Source organism: Ranitomeya variabilis, chromosome 4 (genome assembly GCF_051348905.1).
Source record: "Ranitomeya variabilis isolate aRanVar5 chromosome 4, aRanVar5.hap1, whole genome shotgun sequence".
In the NCBI taxonomy this organism is placed as follows: Eukaryota; Metazoa; Chordata; class Amphibia; order Anura; family Dendrobatidae; genus Ranitomeya; species Ranitomeya variabilis.
This window is the reverse complement of record NC_135235.1, coordinates 407215067-407232862: the sequence shown is the minus strand read 5'-3', so window position 1 is coordinate 407232862 and position 17796 is coordinate 407215067. Positions and strand designations below refer to the sequence as shown.

At 42.6% G+C, this 17796-nt stretch overlaps 1 protein-coding gene across 5 annotated transcripts in view; it reads left to right on the top strand.

Moving 5' to 3' along the window:
• The window catches only part of LOC143764968 (mitogen-activated protein kinase 8), a 43319-nt gene that overhangs the window by 10877 nt on the left and 14646 nt on the right, over window positions 1–17796 (top strand). For 2 of the 5 annotated variants that reach the window (XM_077251125.1, XM_077251127.1), the window contains 5 exons: window positions 2491–2620; window positions 3846–3904; window positions 4052–4190; window positions 5402–5567; window positions 12958–13029. In XM_077251125.1, the coding sequence (XP_077107240.1) occupies window positions 2491–2620; window positions 3846–3904; window positions 4052–4190; window positions 5402–5567; window positions 12958–13029 (566 nt within the window). Of the gene's footprint in view, window positions 1–2490; window positions 2621–3845; window positions 3905–4051; window positions 4191–5401; window positions 5568–6156; window positions 6229–12957; window positions 13030–17796 lie in introns of all 5 variants that reach the window. The other 3 variants (XM_077251126.1, XM_077251128.1, XM_077251129.1) reach the window with 2 other exon arrangements.

Here is a 17796-nt window from a genome sequence, read left to right as displayed (position 1 = left end):
TGGTGGTACTTTGGAGCCCATGGCGGTACTACAAATCTGGTCGAAGAATTTAGCCCCAAATAAAAAAAATAACTTTCATGTAAGATAAAATGTAGTATATCAAGACAGAATAGTATAGCAACAAGTGAATATGTAGATCTGGATAAGATGCTACGTGTTGCTTCAATAGCTTTTTATTGTGTACTTTTGATGTGTGAAGGATGTTGACATTGAAATGTGTTTATGTAGGGATTTCTGAATTTTCTGAAGCATATAAAACATCTGTTACTGGATGAAGGTTGGTAAGGAACTCTGATGTCTTGTTAATTATGATAATGAAATCCAGATATTTTTACACAACACTTACTTTCTGTGTAATAAGTGGCATGGGTCCATTGTAAGTTTAACATGTAGTAGTGGTAGTGTTAGGTAATTGATGGTTATCTCTTCTATATGGTCTTTCAATGCCATCACCACATTTGCACCCCCTTTAGCAGCTGGTTTTACTATGATTTAACTGCAGATCTATTGTATGGGAAACTAACCTTGGCAGTATTGATCCAATATCTTGTTAACATCCCTGTTCAGAAGGGCAATGGCCATTTCTGTTGTATGATAAGTTTTGGGGGGCATCAAACCACTAGGTTGCCTGAGTTTCTATGAGATCAGGTTTTATCATAGTGACCCTTGATGCAGTGTGTGTGTTGAATGGAGCAGTAGATAGGCCAGAATGAGTTTTAAGTCTCATGGGGCGATAAAATCTGTGTAGCTCTTGTTCCGGCTGAAACAAGTTTAAATTTGGAGTAGGACAGAAAGTTAAACCCTTTTGTAACCCATTAAGTTCGATCGGTGTCAATATGTGGAAAGAGATGTTCACCCACAAATTCTGTTCCTTACCAGAGCTCGGGTTTGAACCTGTGGGTCTCTTATGAATTTTTGTCTTTCTGTGACCTTTGCTCCCTGCACTGTTTGTTGGCCTCTGCGTCCCCATAAACGGTTTGGTTGTCTTGAGCCCTGACACTGAGCATGGCTGGATTCCTGCAGTGTCCATGTGGAGGTGCAGAACCGTTGGTTGAGTTCAGGTGAGCGCTTGCCATCAAGCTATGACGAGGGGCTCAGTATGCAAACTGAATGGTGCTCTGAGCCCTTAGCTATGCCAACAGTATACCAAAGCCCTCATTTGCATACTAAATAAATTGTTTTCTTTTCCCCTGACAACTAAATCCCTACAATCTGTGCTAAATCCTCTACATACTGTACATGAAGTGGTCGACCTAGCATACAGGGGTTTTCCACTACTAGAACAACCCATTCTTGATCAAAATGTTCTGCGCCGATGAAATAGTAAAGCACTCCCTTCCGGTGTCGGCGCCGTTCCCGCGGTGTCAGTACTCGCAGTCCCGGGGCTCTTGTGCAGTTCTTGTAACGCCGGCGCCCAATTGGCTCTGGTGTCACTGTCCTGCCTTTGGACAAATCGAACATCAGGAGGAAATCTGCGCCATAGCTGCTCTCTGACTTCCTTTTCCTGCTGAACTCGACAAGTCGGGACAGTGACGCCAGCACTGTTTAGGCGTCAGCGTTGCGTGTCACAACAACAGCACAACAGGCGGAGTGCAGACACCGCGAGAACGGGAGGGGAGTATAAGCTTTACTATTTATGGGGGCTGAGCAAGGAGTATGACAAGAAGATGTCCAAAAAGTGGAAGACGTTTTTTCTTTTTCCTGGCAGTCCTTCTAATCACAGTAGGATTAAATGGTGTCCAACACTTTATATATAGATAATAGAGAGGCCACCATTTACAATAGGTGATTTTACAAGTCGCCCTTTCTCTCTCCCTGGTCAATGATTTTCGGTAAAGTACCACAACATATCTATAGAAATCAATGAGTCAGTGCTATCTGTGCAATAAAGCTTATGTATTAAAGCTGTTAACACTTAACCCTCCCTTTTATCTTGAGAACTCTTCTATGCTAGATCATTAATGAGAGGAGGATGTAGCTATCGATTTACAAGCATATTCCTACTGTAGTACATTTATGTCGTATCCTGTGGATAATCCTAGCACTGGGCTAAATTAAAATGGTGCCTGGTTCTACCTGTTGTTGAGAACTGTGCATGACAGGAGACGGGCAAATATCACAGCTGATGCATGGTACTCTTCTATGTCCTGTGTCTGCCATTTTTGCTATGTGCAAGTGTCATTCTGTGACACATTGCACACGAGCAAATAAAAATTGCAGCCCCCAGTGCCAAAAAGACCCCCAAAAAATTCATGAAAAAATAGTGATCCTGCATAGGTAGGGAGCAGGAGCTGTGTAGTCAGGGGGGAGTGGTGCACATTTCCATTGTACTTGGGGCTAATGTACCAGTGTTCCAAGTGTAATCTTCCCGGTATTTTACAGGAGTTAGTATTTTGATCAGTGTATAACTTATTTCCTTCACTTTATAAAGTCCTCAGCCACCTCTATTGTTATGAGTAATTGACTTGTTTTATGCTTTTTTTTCTATAGTGCTGCTTATGATACTGTTCTTGAGCGTCATGTTGCCATCAAAAAGCTGAGCCGGCCCTTCCAGAACCAAACGCATGCTAAGAGGGCCTACCGAGAGCTTGTCCTCATGAAATGCGTCAATCACAAGAATGTAAGTCTAGGTTAGGGGTTAATGTCAGCATAAAGCCTCATCAGATACTAATTTGAGGAACTTAAAGGAGTTGTCCAGTCTTGTGGTTCAAGTCTGCTGTCTGTCACTACAGACTTGTTAATCTTCACAGCTTGCATAGTGTGCACTGTCAGGATTCTCTGGCCCCAGACGTGAGCGGTCATGGGACCGCAGGTATGTGATTTGCATACTTCTGGCCAGCTAGAAACAGACTGGAGCAGCATGCAGAGGGAACCGGGTGAGGGGAGTAGTGTTAATTTTATTTTTCCAAATGCCAATAGCTCTGGTGCCCTGGCATTGGGAGCCATCACGCTGAGTGAAGGAGAGTTGGCATTGACTGCCATCATACTGAGTGGTGAGGAGGTTTGGGAGTTGGCAATAAGGACCATCATACTGACTGGGGGGGGGGGGATTGGCTCTGGGGGCCACCATACTTACTATAGGGGGTGGCTCTGGGGGCCACCATACTTACTATAGGGGGTGGCTCTGGGGGCCACCATACTTACTATAGGGGGTGGCTTTGGGGGCCATCTTACTGAATGGGAGGGGCTGTGAAAGCATCGTACTGAGGGGCCATCATTTTTTATGGGGGCAATGATACTGTGTGGGAAATTATACTATGTGGGCCATCAGAATGAGGGGAAGGAGGGCCCAATTTAAATTTTTGCTATAGGGCCCATGATTTATTTTATTTTTTTGTATGCCCTTGCTCAAACCCCATTTATTGAGCAAGGTTGCGCACATTTAGTCAGCACATGACAGTGTGCTGTGATCTTGATGCTATATTGTGACTACAGACTTGAATGCCAAGCCTGGACAACCCCTTTAAAGTAAAGGGCACTTGGTCTAAGTCTAATAACCGCCTAAATAATTGTCTGTCATGTAAAATTTCCTAAATTCATGACATGTTGGTGTACATGGGGGATTACTCTAGATTGCCATGAAATGAAAAATGAATCCTATTTTCTGCCCTAAACCAACCGCCATGGAAGGAGGCTTCACCCGAGGCTGACGAGGAATGAAACCTTTACCTATCACTACCCAGATCACCAGCGCTGCTGGTATTATTCCCATTACTACCTTGGATCATAGTACAAATTGATTAGAAATCCTTTCCTTAGTTTTGGTTGTTTGGATGTGTCTTATATGATCATTTATGTCCTAGATTTCATATAGTTTCATTTTTTTTTTTTTCTTTTCCCACCAGATAATTGGACTATTAAATGTCTTCACACCACAAAAGTCTTTGGAGGAATTTCAAGACTTGTAAGTTGTCTGACTTTTATGTCACGGATAGTTGGTTATGGGTTGATGTCCTTTTTAATGCTAAAGCTTTATGATGATTGGTGTCTGACGATGTCTTTTAGCTCTATTACAAGGTTTTCTCAACATTCATGGAATATTCTTCCTTAGATATATTGTGATGGAACTTATGGATGCCAATTTATGCCAAGTTATACAGATGGAGTTGGATCATGAGCGCATGTCCTATCTTCTCTACCAGATGCTATGTGGTATTAAGCACTTACATTCTGCCGGCATCATCCACCGGGTGAGTTGGGCCTGAATGGTGTCTATCCTTCCCTATCTCACAATTCCCAGTAGTGGGAACCATTGCATCTAGCTGTGTAGCTACATGTGATGAATAGAGTGGGTCTTCAATCTAAAAGTTGCACAATCCCTTTTAAAAAGGACCAGTCGCCAGATCAATAATATCCAGCGTTTATTCTTTTTTTATTCCTGCTGCACCTGAGTATGCAGGGTTTTTTTTTTCTTTTAAATCTTCCATATGTTTCCAGAAACATGGCCTTTTTTTTATTTTTCATCTAGTGCTAATTTTTATGGTCTTTTACAGGAATGTGACATACTTGGTAATTATGCAGAGCGCCTAAATGCACATCCCCAGTGAATCCCGTGAGCCACAACCCTCGATGAAGACCATACAAATTAGCACATAGGGCACTTTCACATTGCGTTCGGTGGCCCCGTCGGGGAATGCGTCCAAACTGGGTTTGGACATGCGTGCTGACGTGGCTATAGACTGTAATGGTGCCAGCAGAGTGACCATGCGCTCTGCCGTGCATCAATTTCGGGAGCGTGCGCCTACAGGAGGCAGACACTCTGACTCAGTCTACTACATCTGAATGCCTGTCTCATGTAGGCGTACACTCCTGAAAATGATGCACTTGGGAGCAGACGTTCATTTAAAGTCTATGGCGCTGTCGGCACATACGTCCAGATCCCTTTTTGCAGGTGATCCAGACGTATGTCCTGATAAAAGCACCCTTAATGAAAATGTCCTTATCTCTGGAACAGTATGGCAGATGTGGAAAAAACCACCCTGAATATTCAGGGTGGCAACAGGAATAAAATAAAAGCAAACACTGGTCACTTTTGATTGGGTGACAAACCCTGTTTAGTGTCCGGTTCTGCAGTGTACGGCTATGTGTACACATTGCTGGCTGAATTTGAGGACTGCAGCTTTTTTTAAATATGCTCATGTCAATTCTTTCAGCATTTTGCATCATCTTTTACTCATAAAAAGCAATGAGAAAGTGAAAAAAACGCTGCAAAAAATGTTTTTTTTCCAGCATTTTTGGTGAATAAAAATCACTTTATTATACATGTACTGTAGGCAAAGCACACATGTGATCCACACCCAAAAACACACTGCAGAAAGGGGGCGTTTTAAATGAAGAGAGCTGCATGTGAACATGGCCTTAATGAGTATTTACAGATTTTTCTTTTTTTATTCTTTTCCAGGATTTAAAACCAAGTAACATTGTAGTGAAATCGGACTGCACCCTAAAGATCCTTGACTTTGGTCTCGCCAGGACAGCAGGCACAAGCTTCATGATGACCCCTTATGTTGTGACCCGTTACTACAGAGCTCCAGAAGTGATCCTGGGAATGGGCTACAAAGAAAATGGTTAGTGCGCCGCCTCCCTCCCCTCGTTCACGCATATTCCGTCATGACAGAGTTCACGCTTGTGAGCAGGTTGTTTCATCAGTGGAGGCATCTCTGACAATTGGCAGCCCCTAGTCCTCTAGTCCAGTTCTGCCAACCAGAAGGAGCCCGCACCATGGCTACCTTCTTCTTACTGGCACCGTTTCAGCTTGCTTGCTTTCTAATGGCAAATGTTCTGTCTTGACTTTCCATGAAGTGGCAGCAGGTGAATTATTAACCGTAAGCCTTGAATGGCAAACATGGCTGCTATGCATTTGATGAGTCCTCCAGCAAGATGGCCCACCTGAAGCACAGCACTGATCTCTCCATTAACCCCGGTGATGTCCACACACATTGACCGGCATCTGAAAGGTTAATGACGTGCTAACCCACTCTGCATTGCACTGTGCTCCTGTCTTTTTCATGCTGACTTCTCACCTTTTTCAGGTTCTGCCTGCACTTGGCTGTTCACTTGTTTTCACTGACACCTCTTTCTCTCTTGCTTCTGCTTTTTTTTTTTTTTTTCTTCCACCATCTGTTTTTCCCCCTCTTGCGCTGTCACCAATGATAGTGGACTTGTGGTCCGTGGGGTGCATAATGGGAGAAATGATATGCCACAAGATTCTCTTCCCTGGAAGGGACTGTATCCTTGCACACTTAAACAATGGTTGACACCGAGCACAGTTACTTTATCCACTGGTGTGTACTAATGTTTTCATGCAGTTTTCTCTCCTGGGACTCGTGTACGTCCACATTCAGACTACTCTTTGCACTGACTATTAGGGAACTATTTACTGCTATTGTCTAATATGTTCTCGTTATAGAACAAGATCATCCTGTTGCGGAAATTACCAGAGCTGCTTAATATCTGCAGAATGAAGTCACTGATTTCCCCCATAAACATGCAGATTGCTAGACTCTGCACATGTAATGGCCCAGTCTTCTTCACGGTAGCAGATTATCTCACTGTGGAGCGAAGGATTGAGCATACCCTCATACATAGGCTGACCCTAAGAACTAGTATGTCTCAGATGGCAACAGTCGCACCCTAATGGTGATCTGAAAGGGGTTGTCCCTTTTCAGAAAAGTTTTTCCCATAAGCTCCATTAATATAAAAAACAAACTGTGGTTTCCTCACCATTCGCACATCCAGCGCTAAGATATTGGCAACAGCAGTCGGCTCAGAGCTGCGGAGCTCACTGATTGCCTGCAGCGCTGTAGTTAGTCAGACACCAGGAGCAGCGGTGGAGACTCTGTGCTGGACTCAGGAAGAATAAGTAAAGTACAGTTTTCTTTTAACAGCACTTATAGGAAAACATTTTCTTTACTCAGAAGCAGAAATGTCTGTTATGTGGGGAATCGGAAGAAGCGTCAGTTTTCATCAGGGCTGTGGAGTCGGTAAGCCAAACCTCCGACTTAGACTCCTCAATTTCCATGACTCCGACTCCCCCAAAATGGGCTACGACTCCACGACTCTGACTCCATAGCCCTGGTTTTCATTAGCCGATTAACTGAGAGGAACTACAAGGTGTTCTTTCTAAATGGTGCTACACAAAAAGTGTATATGTAGGTATAAAGGGAACCTGCCAGGTCAGATAATGCTGTTGACCTTCAGATACAGCGTTTTATTTGCATGTTAATAGCATTCTGAAGGTGCCCAGACTCAGTCCTGAAAGTGCGGCATCAGGGAAAAACATGAGCTTTATTTCTCCCAGGAGCCGACAGCTTTCAGTCATGCATGCATGCCGGCGTCTCTTCAGTCACTGCTCAATGCATAGTAAGCGGTAGCTGTAATACACTCCAACACTGACTGTCAGCTCTGCAGTTCATCAGTGCAGAGTTGGCTGTCAGTCATCGCCCGTACGTGGTTACAGCTGCCACTCACTTTGTACAGAGTGGTGACTGTAGCTGTGCTGGCATGACTGAAAGCTGTCGGCTTTCAGGAGGAATAAAGTTAATTTTGTCCCTGGTGCATAACACTAGTAACCTGCTGATATCCCTGCATCTGCAGGTTAATAGCGTTATCAGACATGACTGTTTGTGTTTTTGTTTTTTTTTAAATCCCCTTATTTCCGAGGGTCATGACTATTATCTTAGATATATGGGGTTTCTCACTTCTCTACTCCTCAGCACAACAGGCATAATGGATCAGTGCTAGATTCCATCATGCCCAAACCCTTACTCCCACAGAAGATAATCTGCTGCCATAGGTCAAGCGTTCATGTTTATGGTGGGGTCAGGAGATATATATGTGTAAGGCCTTGTTCATCCGCTATGGAGTGGCCTGAAAATAACGCTGACATTGGCATGTGTTTTATGCATGGCCTCAAATCTACGTGGATTTTTTTTTTCCCCACAGTTGATGGAATTCCATTTTCATAGTATTGTACTTTTTATTTGCAGATTTCTGGTGTCGAATCTGCAGTTAGTGCTGCATGTGCCCATTGTTCACTAAAGGTTGTGTTCCCAACTTCAGCAATGCACCTTAATAAGAGATAACGTGCCCAAAATAAGGATTCTCTTCCTAGTTTTGAACTCCACAGCATGTTCATTATTCCCCTGATTGCCCCAGACAGATCTGTGCTGTGTGAACAGGGCCCTCTTCTTTCCTGATGAGACTGGATTGTACACCGTTGTCCCCTAGTAATGCATGCCTGTGTGCTCTCTGTATACATGCGCACACGTTGCTGTGTGTCTGTATACGTAGCCATTGCCTTTCTTTTTCACGTTAATCCCAGGAGAGGAAATGTGTCTTTTTTTTTTTTTCTAGCTGTAAAATGTGACCGGTGCAGTTTGTGCCCCTTTTACCTCTGTAGTAGTAGCAGTGTGATCCCTTCTTACCCACATTACAAGCTTTTCTATATGTATATCCATTGCTATGCTGGGGTCTGTATTGCGAACACGCTTTATTTTTCTCCTAAATTCTTGGACTTTGTGTATCCCGACCCTTATATGTGATAGATCCACACACTTTTCTGCTTCTTTTATCATATAGTAGCCATGGACTTCATTCACCACATGTAAACTGCTCTTGGAGCTATGCCATTGTGTCTGAAGGAATCTTGGGTTTCCTCTCCATTACAGTGTTTTTGGGTGTAATCGGTTTTTTTCTCGTTGTTTTCTAGCAATATAAACCTTAGGTAATGTGCAAAAATAGGAGTGGAATGGCACCAGGCGTCTTCTTCATACACAAAGCAAAAATTTAACTTATGCCAAAGTCTCAGATTTCCAAATTGTTGGAATATGGATACATATGATTCAATTTAGAACCTCTACGGCAAGCAAAAGGTAATAGCGTTGGGGTGGTGCACAACATAAAAAGCAATAAGGCATCCAAGACGTAAGAAAACAGAAGTGGCACTCACCCGAGATGCTGTACAAAAAATGTCCTTTATTCAGAGCTTATACTCGCAGACATAAAATGGAGAGGCGGCTGGTGAGGAGAGGAGTGCAAGAGGACGACGGCCGTTTCGCGCCTGCGCGCTTCCACGGGTCCAGGTCCTGGACCCGTGGAAGCGCGCAGGCGCGAAACGGCCGTCGTCCTCTTGCCTCCTCTTGCACTCCTCTCCTCACCAGCCGCCTCTCCATTTTATGTCTGCGAGTATAAGCTCTGAATAAAGGACATTTTTTGTACAGCATCTCGGGTGAGTGCCACTTCTGTTTTCTTACGTCTTGTAAACCTTAGGTAAGATTTGCTGCCCTGACTGTCCACAGATACATCTGTTTTCCATGATCTCTTTATTTTTACTGCCTGCCATTATTAAACTGAGGAGATATTGCATATGGCAGCCAATCAGATACCAGCTCTCATTTTTGTAGAAAAACCAAAACTATTAGTTTTTTAATGTGTACCTTCCCTACTTTCCCTGAAAACCTGAGCTGTATTCATGACTCCTAGCTTTAGTTGGCCCCCCCTAGTTGAAAATGTATTACCGGTCCAGTGGAAAAATGATGGCATGGTCTATCCCAGAAGAGATCATTGAGATCAGTAGCAATGCCTGGACTGGCCAGCGGCTTTTCTGACCCAAGCGTGACACCTGAATACATGAAGCTTGGGTGAGGAAAGCCACCGGACAGTCCAGGCACTTCATTCCAATCTCGGTCTAAATTATCCAACCATCTATCTGTGCCCTTAGGTTGGGCCATCACTGTTTTATTGGGGATGTGGCAGAGGGTTGGAGGGTTCGCCAATGTTTAGCTGAGCTACATTGACTTCGATAATGATCCCTGTGCTCCCTGAAGCAGTTTACCTGTGGTGAAAAAAGTTAGAAACTTTTAATTGTCCATTTTTCATACAGTTTTTTTTTTTTTTTAATCGCCCAGCCATATCGGCAAGAGAGTGAGAGCAGTGAACAGGGATCGTGTTTCCAAGATTTAAGCTTTTTTTTTTCGATAACAGAATGAACGTTTTTTGGGAAATCCACAAGTGTAATGTTTTCTTTCCTCTTTATAAGATGTGGCACTGCCCTGAGACTGCATGGAGCTTCCCTGGTTATATGACTGCATATCTCAGCTGTGGTGGTGGAGCAATGGCTACATAATACGACATAGGCTCCATTCCTACATACAGTGCAGGAATACGGGGTGTGTCGTAATCTAACGGAACGTCACATACACTGGTATGACAGGAGCCTTTCTCAAGTTGGCATAATAAACATGGCTATATGAATAGATAGAGGTACATGAGGGGCCGTTTCTTACCTCCCATATACATTCTGCAAAGGTGACAACTGTATTTTATATAAAAAAAAAAAAAAAAAAAAAAAAAAAAAAAAAAAATCTCCGCTTTACTCGCCCTGCCATGTTCCAATGTGGAGTCTCGGTGTCTGTTATTGTATGCAGCGCTGACATCACATTGACCGCACTGCGGCCAATCAGAGCCCAGCAGCTCGTGCAGCCGTCGATCCTAGTTTTGTCTGCAGTGCTGTCGGCGTAGACCATAACAGACATCAGAGGTAGTGGTGGAGACCTGCGAATGGTAACTAATGCAGTCCAAGCTGCGGCTGGGGAACATGGGTTTTCTTAAATCTGAAAACCTTTTTGGGCGCACTTTTTTTTTTTTTTTTTTCTTAAGAAGGGAAAAATTATATAATATATATATATATATATATATATATATATATATACACACACACACACACACACACACACACACACACACACACACACACACACACACACACACACACACACACACACACACACACACACACACACACACACACACACACACACACACACATATATATATATATATATACACACACACACGATGGTGGCCCGATTCTAACGCATCGCGGGTATTCTAGAATATGCATGTCCACGTAGTATATTGCACAGCGACGAAGTCTTGGCCCTGTGTGTGGTGCACGCGGCAGCTTCCGGTCCCAGGGTTGGTATGAGCGCAGGACCTGTGATGACGTCGCGGTCACATGACCGTGACATCATGGCAGGTCCTTCTTGCATACTATCCTTGCTACCGGAACTTGCCGCTTGCATGGAGCGGTCACCGGAGCGTCGCGAGGAGCGGGAAAGGCGGCGGAAGGTAAGTATATAATTTTTTTATTATTATTTTTAACATTAGATCTTTTTACTATTGATGCTGCATAGGTAGCATTAATAATAAAAACTTGGTCACACAGGGTTAATAGCGGCAGTAACCGAGTGAGTTACCCGTGGCATAACGCGGTCCGTTACCGCTAGCATTAACCCTGTGTAAGCAGTGACTGGAGGGGAGTATGGAGCGGGCACTGACTGCGGGGAGTATGGAGCGGGCGCCGGGCACTGACTGCAGGGGAGTAGGGAGGGACTAATCAGACTGTGGCCGTCGCTGATTGGTCGCAGCAGCCATGACAGGCAGCTGGCGAGACCAATCAGTGACTTGGATTTATATATATATATATATATATATATATATATATATATATATATATATATATATATATATATATATATATATATATATATATATATATATATATATATATATATATATATATATATATATATATATATATATATATATATATATATATATATATAATATATAATTTTTTTTTTTTTTTTTTGTCTGTGTGTGCAGTGCATGCAGCCGGAAGATGTCTTGCTATCGATAGTCTTCCCATGCATTCTTTACCCAGGGGCGATGCGCTCCTGTGTTTTTTGGGTTTTTTTTTTTGTGTTCTTACCGGTCAGATTCTCGTAGCTTTGTGCTATGGAACAGCACAACCACTGCAGATCGCGACGCAAGGAAATGTAGGATCTAACGCCACAAATGACTTCCACTACTATTACTTGTTTTAAACGTGTGGATAAAACATTGGGTTATAGACTACATGATTTTTATTCCTGGAGGGTCGTTTAATGCTAAGAATTGTGGAGATTATATTTATCACGGAAGCTCCATAATCTTAAGTATAGCTTAGCTTAAAAGTGGTCATGCTTATTAGTTGGCTGAACCTGCCAGTTATGATGATGGGACCTGATTCCATGTGTATTGGGTGTTTGGCTCATGTTCAGCTGGGGGGATTGGACCCTTTGAATTTTATAGAATAATAAAAATAATTAATTTTGTTCTCTAGGGAGATGAGCAGTCACCAGAGGTGTGCGGGGGCTTTCTCTTCTTTCCCCTTTCAGAACATGTGCATGCTTGGCTATACTGAGCTGACCGCTTATTAAGTGTTTCTCCATATACATGAGATATTAATCTGGAGTCCTCTGGCAGATTCAGTGTAATTTTGTAGCATTTGCTGTTAATCAGACCATCAGAAACCTCTGATTTCCACAACTTACCCCCACATTTAGCTGGATCTGCCAATGGCCTATAGAATAATTGTTGTGTATGGCCAGCTTCCCCATGGATCACCACCATCACATCTCCTTCATTGTTTATGGGTCCTGTTAGTGGCCATGCCTTTTGAATCTACTGTGCCTTCTAAACAATTAAGTTCTTTTGACTTGTATGTGGCTTATTATCATTGAGAGGTTGTGCGGATTGGAATCAATAAGCATACACATTGGCTATTGTCTGCAGCACATGGACAATAGACATTCTATTTATGGTGGTCTGGACCCTCCTATGGTCTTCAGGATAACCTTGCATGCAGGATGAAATGCAGTCATCAGCCTTTTCTTTAAGGATATTAGGAAGCCACATAATGCCTGTTTTGTACTTTTTTTTTTTTTTTTTTTTTTATAGAAAATCTGATAGCTTGCTAGTTAATCCGAACCTCGCACTGTTGATATCTGCAGTCAAATAACATGGGTTTTCAATGTGAACTTTGCATTTTCTCTGGTCACGCTCCCCTGTCTTTCTATACTAGCCCTCCATTGAAGGCCATTCTCTATTAATTGCCTTGCATTCTGTTTTCAGTTGACATTTGGTCAGTGGGTTGCATCTTGGGAGAGATGATCAAAGGTGGTGTGTTGTTCCCCGGCTCAGACCGTATCCTTCCCATTGGCTCTGACAACTCACCATTCACTCCCCAAACCTGTAGGACATTTCCATGTTCCAGCTGGGGGCATTTCAGAATGTTTCTGTATAGGTGGAGACTCATAATCTCCTTGTAGTGTTGGGGTGATTTTAATAGATCGTAAACCGAAAACTAGTGTGATGTCTTAGTCCTTAGCTTCACTGCTATTTCTGTTCTTTTGTTTTCAATTTGGTAACACACTTCATCTAATGCGGACCCTATACGAGACTTGATGGATAAGTAGCCTGTTATTAACTCCTTAATCTGAACTAATCTAGAATGGGGCGTGTTGTGTGTTCGCGTAAACCTTCCCAACTAAAATAATACTGCCACCGGTTTAGGAATGTCAAAGGTGAGACCTTCCTTCTCTACACCAGACACTTGTCAGGAGATCACCATTACTCCCAGTACCACAGTAACATAGATGCCATATGCGTAGGACAGGGAGGGTGGTGATGGATAACATGGGAAAATATTGATTACTCAAACTCCTGCCCTCTTTTGAGAGCGAACACCTATAACGGCATTGCAGCCACTTTTTGCTTTAGAAAGGCAATGGGTACAGCCAACATTAAGGTTACATTTCAGGGTTCCTTTTTTTTTAATTTTTAATTCTTCCTGTCACTAGTTCCCCAATACATGTCATTCAGAATTGTCCCTATTTCTGTATTAATTTGACCTAAAATTACGAGAGATTTTTTTTATGAAGGAAAATGATCCAATATCACGTCTGTGAATGGTAAAATTATGTGAACCTTTGCTTTTGGTATCAGGTGTGATTCCTTTATCTAAATGTTTCTAGTAATTGCTGATCAATCCTGCACATTGGCTTGCAGGAATTTTAGCCAATACCTTCCTATAAAACAGCTTGAACTCTTGTTGGTGGGGTTTCTCCCATGAAATGCTTGCTTTGGGTCCTTCCATAACAACATTTCTATCTGATGAAGGTCAGGACTTTGACTTGGCCGTTCCAAATCTTTAACTTTTATTCTTTTTTTAACCATTCTGTTGTGGAACAACTTGTTGCTTTGGGTCGTTGTATTTCTGCATGCTCCACAATCTCTTGAGATTCAGCTCATAGACAGATGTACTGACATTTTCCTTTTAAAATTTTCTGATATAATTCAGAATTCATTGCTCTATCCCTGTCACAGATGTTGTAAAACCTGATATTACCACCATCATGTTTCACAGGTGGTATGAGGCTTTGTGCTGTAATGTAGTGTTTTTCCTTCTTTTCTATAAAACTTTTCATTTAAAGGGAACCTGTCACCCCCAAAATCGAGGGTGAGGTAGCCCCACCATCATCAGGGGCTTATCTACAGCATTCTGTAATGCTGTAGATAAGCCCCCAATGTATCCTGAAAGATGAGAAAAAGAGGTTAGATTATACAGGTCCTTCTCAAAAAATTAGCATATAGTGTTAAATTTCATTATTTACCATAATGTAATGATTACAATTAAACTTTCATATATTATAGATTCATTATCCACCAACTGAAATTTGTCAGGTCTTTTATTGTTTTAATACTGATGATTTTGGCATACAACTCCTGATAACCCAAAAAACCTGTCTCAATAAATTAGCATATCAAGAAAAGGTTCTCTAAATGACCTATTACCCTAATCTTCTGAATCAACTAATTAACTCTAAACACATGCAAAAGATACCTGAGGCTTTTAAAAACTCCCTGCCTGGTTCATTACTCAAAACCCCCATCATGGGTAAGACTAGCGACCTGACAGATGTCAAGAAGGCCATCATTGACACCCTCAAGCAAGAGGGTAAGACCCAGAAAGAAATTTCTCAACAAATAGGCTGTTCCCAGAGTGCTGTATCAAGGCACCTCAATGGTAAGTCTGTTGGAAGGAAACAATGTGGCAGAAAACGCTGTACAACGAGAAGAGGTGACCGGACCCTGAGGAAGATTGTGGTGAAGGACCGATTCCAGACCTTGGGGAACCTGAGGAAGCAGTGGACTGAGTCTGGTGTGGAAACATCCAGAGCCACCGTGCACAGGCGTGTGCAGGAAATGGGCTACAGGTGCCGCATTCCCCAGGTAAAGCCACTTTTGAACCATAAACAGCGGCAGAAGCGCCTGACCTGGGCTACAGAGAAGCAGCACTGGACTGTTGCTAAGTGGTCCCAAGTACTTTTTTCTGATGAAAGCAAATTTTGCATGTCATTCGGAAATCAAGGTGCCAGAGTCTGGAGGAAGACTGGGGAGAAGGAAATGCCAAAATGCCTGAAGTCCAGTGTCAAGTACCCACAGTCAGTGATGGTGTGGGGTGCCATGTCAGCTGCTGGTGTTGGTCCACTGTGTTTCATCAAGGGCAGGGTCAATGCAGCTAGCTATCAGGAGATTTTGGAGCACTTCATGCTTCCATCGGCTGAAATGCTTTATGGAGATGAAGATTTCATTTTTCAGCACGACCTGGCACCTGCTTACAGTGCCAAAACCACTGGTAAATGGTTTACTGACCATGGTATTACTGTGCTCAATTGGCCTGCCAACTCTCCTGACCTGAACCCCATAGAGAATCTGTGGGATATTGTGAAGAGAAAGTTGAGAGACGCAAGACCCAACACTCTGGATGAGCTTAAGGCCGCTATTGAAGCATCCTGGGCCTCCATAACATCTCAGCAGTGTCACAGGCTGATTGCCTCCATGCCACGCCGCATTGAAGCAGTCATTTCTGCCAAAGGATTCCCGACCAAGTATTGAGTGCATAACTGAACATTATTATTTGATGGTTTTTTTGTTTGTTATTAAAAAACACTTTTATTTGATTGGACGGGTGAAATATGCTAATTTATTGAGACAGGTTTTTTGGGTTATCAGGAGTTGTATGCCAAAATCATCAGTATTAAAACAATAAAAGACCTGACAAATTTTAGTTGGTGGATAATGAATCTATAATATATGAAAGTTTAATTGTAATCATTACATTATGGTAAATAATGAAATTTAACACTATATGCTAATTTTTTGAGAAGGACCTGTACTCACCCAGGGGCGGTCCCGCTGCGGGTCCGATGGGCGTCTGGTCCGGGTCCTCCTATCTTCATCAGATGACGTCCTCTTCTTGTCTTCACGCTGCGGCTCCGGCGTACTGTCTGTCCTGTTGAGGGCAGAGCAAAGTACTGCAGGGCCTCTCTGACCTTTCCCGCCGCCTGCGCACTGCAGTACTTTGCTCTGCCCTCAACAGGGCTGACAAAAGTACCCCTGCGCCGGAGCCGCAGCGTGAAGACCAGAAGAGGACGTCATCTGATGAAGATGGGGGGCGCTGGACCGCCCGCCCGGGTGAGTATAATCTAACCTCTTTTTCTTATCTTTCAGGATACATCGGGGGCTTATTTACAGTATTACAGAATGCCGTAGATAAGCCCTGATGCCGGTGGGCTTAGCTCATCTTGGATTTTGGTGCTGACCGGTTCCCTTTAAACCTAAAAGCTCCATTTTGGGGTTATCCATCCACAAAACATTATTCTAACAGCTTACTTATGTGACTTTTAGCAACCTACAAATGGGCAGTGATGAGTGTTTTTTGTTTTTTTTTGAGTGGGAGAGCCACATTGGCCAATGTGACAGAGGACATTAGTCCGCGAGGTAACCTCGAAGTAACTATTATATGCCTTTCTCTTGTAGTGATTTTTGTTGGTCAACCACTCATGCGGAGGGTAATAATGAACATGAATTTCTTTGATTTGTACACTGTTACTGAGTTAGTGGGGTCCAAACTCTTTAAAGATGATTTTCTAAAGTTTTTCAGTTTGATGCGCATCAAAAACTTTTTTCTTCTGAGGTCCTCAGAAATCTCCTTTGTTCATGCCATGATACACTTTCACAAACGTGTTGTAAAGGACAGATTTTGATCGATGTTCTTTAAATGCAGTAGGTTGCCCGCTCGCACCTGATAGTCTTCGCATTGATTGAAAATACCAGATTTACTTCACTATGAAATTTTGTACTAATCATAAAGGTTCACGTACTTTTGCCACTCAGACTTGCAATGATGTTGAATCATTTTCCTGCATTTAAAAATGACTGTCTTATATTTTTGCCTTCATTTATCTCTTATTTGCTTTTGTACTTTTAGGTCAAATTTATGCAAAATCATTGTAAATTCTGGAGGGTTCACATTTCAAGAACCTCTTTTTTTTATATATATATATATATCCAATAAAAAGGCAATCCTTTTCTTAGTTTGTGATCTCAGTGACAGTGAGAACTTCATGCCTTTTTATGTTCTCTCAAGGGGGCTCACCAACCTAGACCCCCAGTATCTCCTGTATGATTAATGTGTGATGGGTGTACCACAAAACTTTTCCACAGGAGGAAGGGTATGCCAGAATCACCTATCACAGTTACTGATGATAATTGCACAGCTTCTGTCACAAAGCGATAATTTGTTTCTGTTTTTCATTTTGTTTAGATCAGGAGTGTACAAACTTTTTGCTGCGTGGAAAAGCCAATGAGCAAGGGATTCAGAACACATGTATTTGGGCCCTGCAATGTACTAGTTGTGCACAGAGTGCTCTTTTTTTTGCGAATGTATTCAACTATATAGTGCTTTTTCAATTCCCTAAATCAGAAAGCGGTTTCTGTTTGGCAATGTTTTACAGGGTGTTCCAATTAGGCAACTCCTGTCCTTATATTCTATTAGGTATATGGATGTCCAAGACCATTGCCAACTCCTCTGAAATATACGGGCTCTTTCGACCACTCCTACTGAAG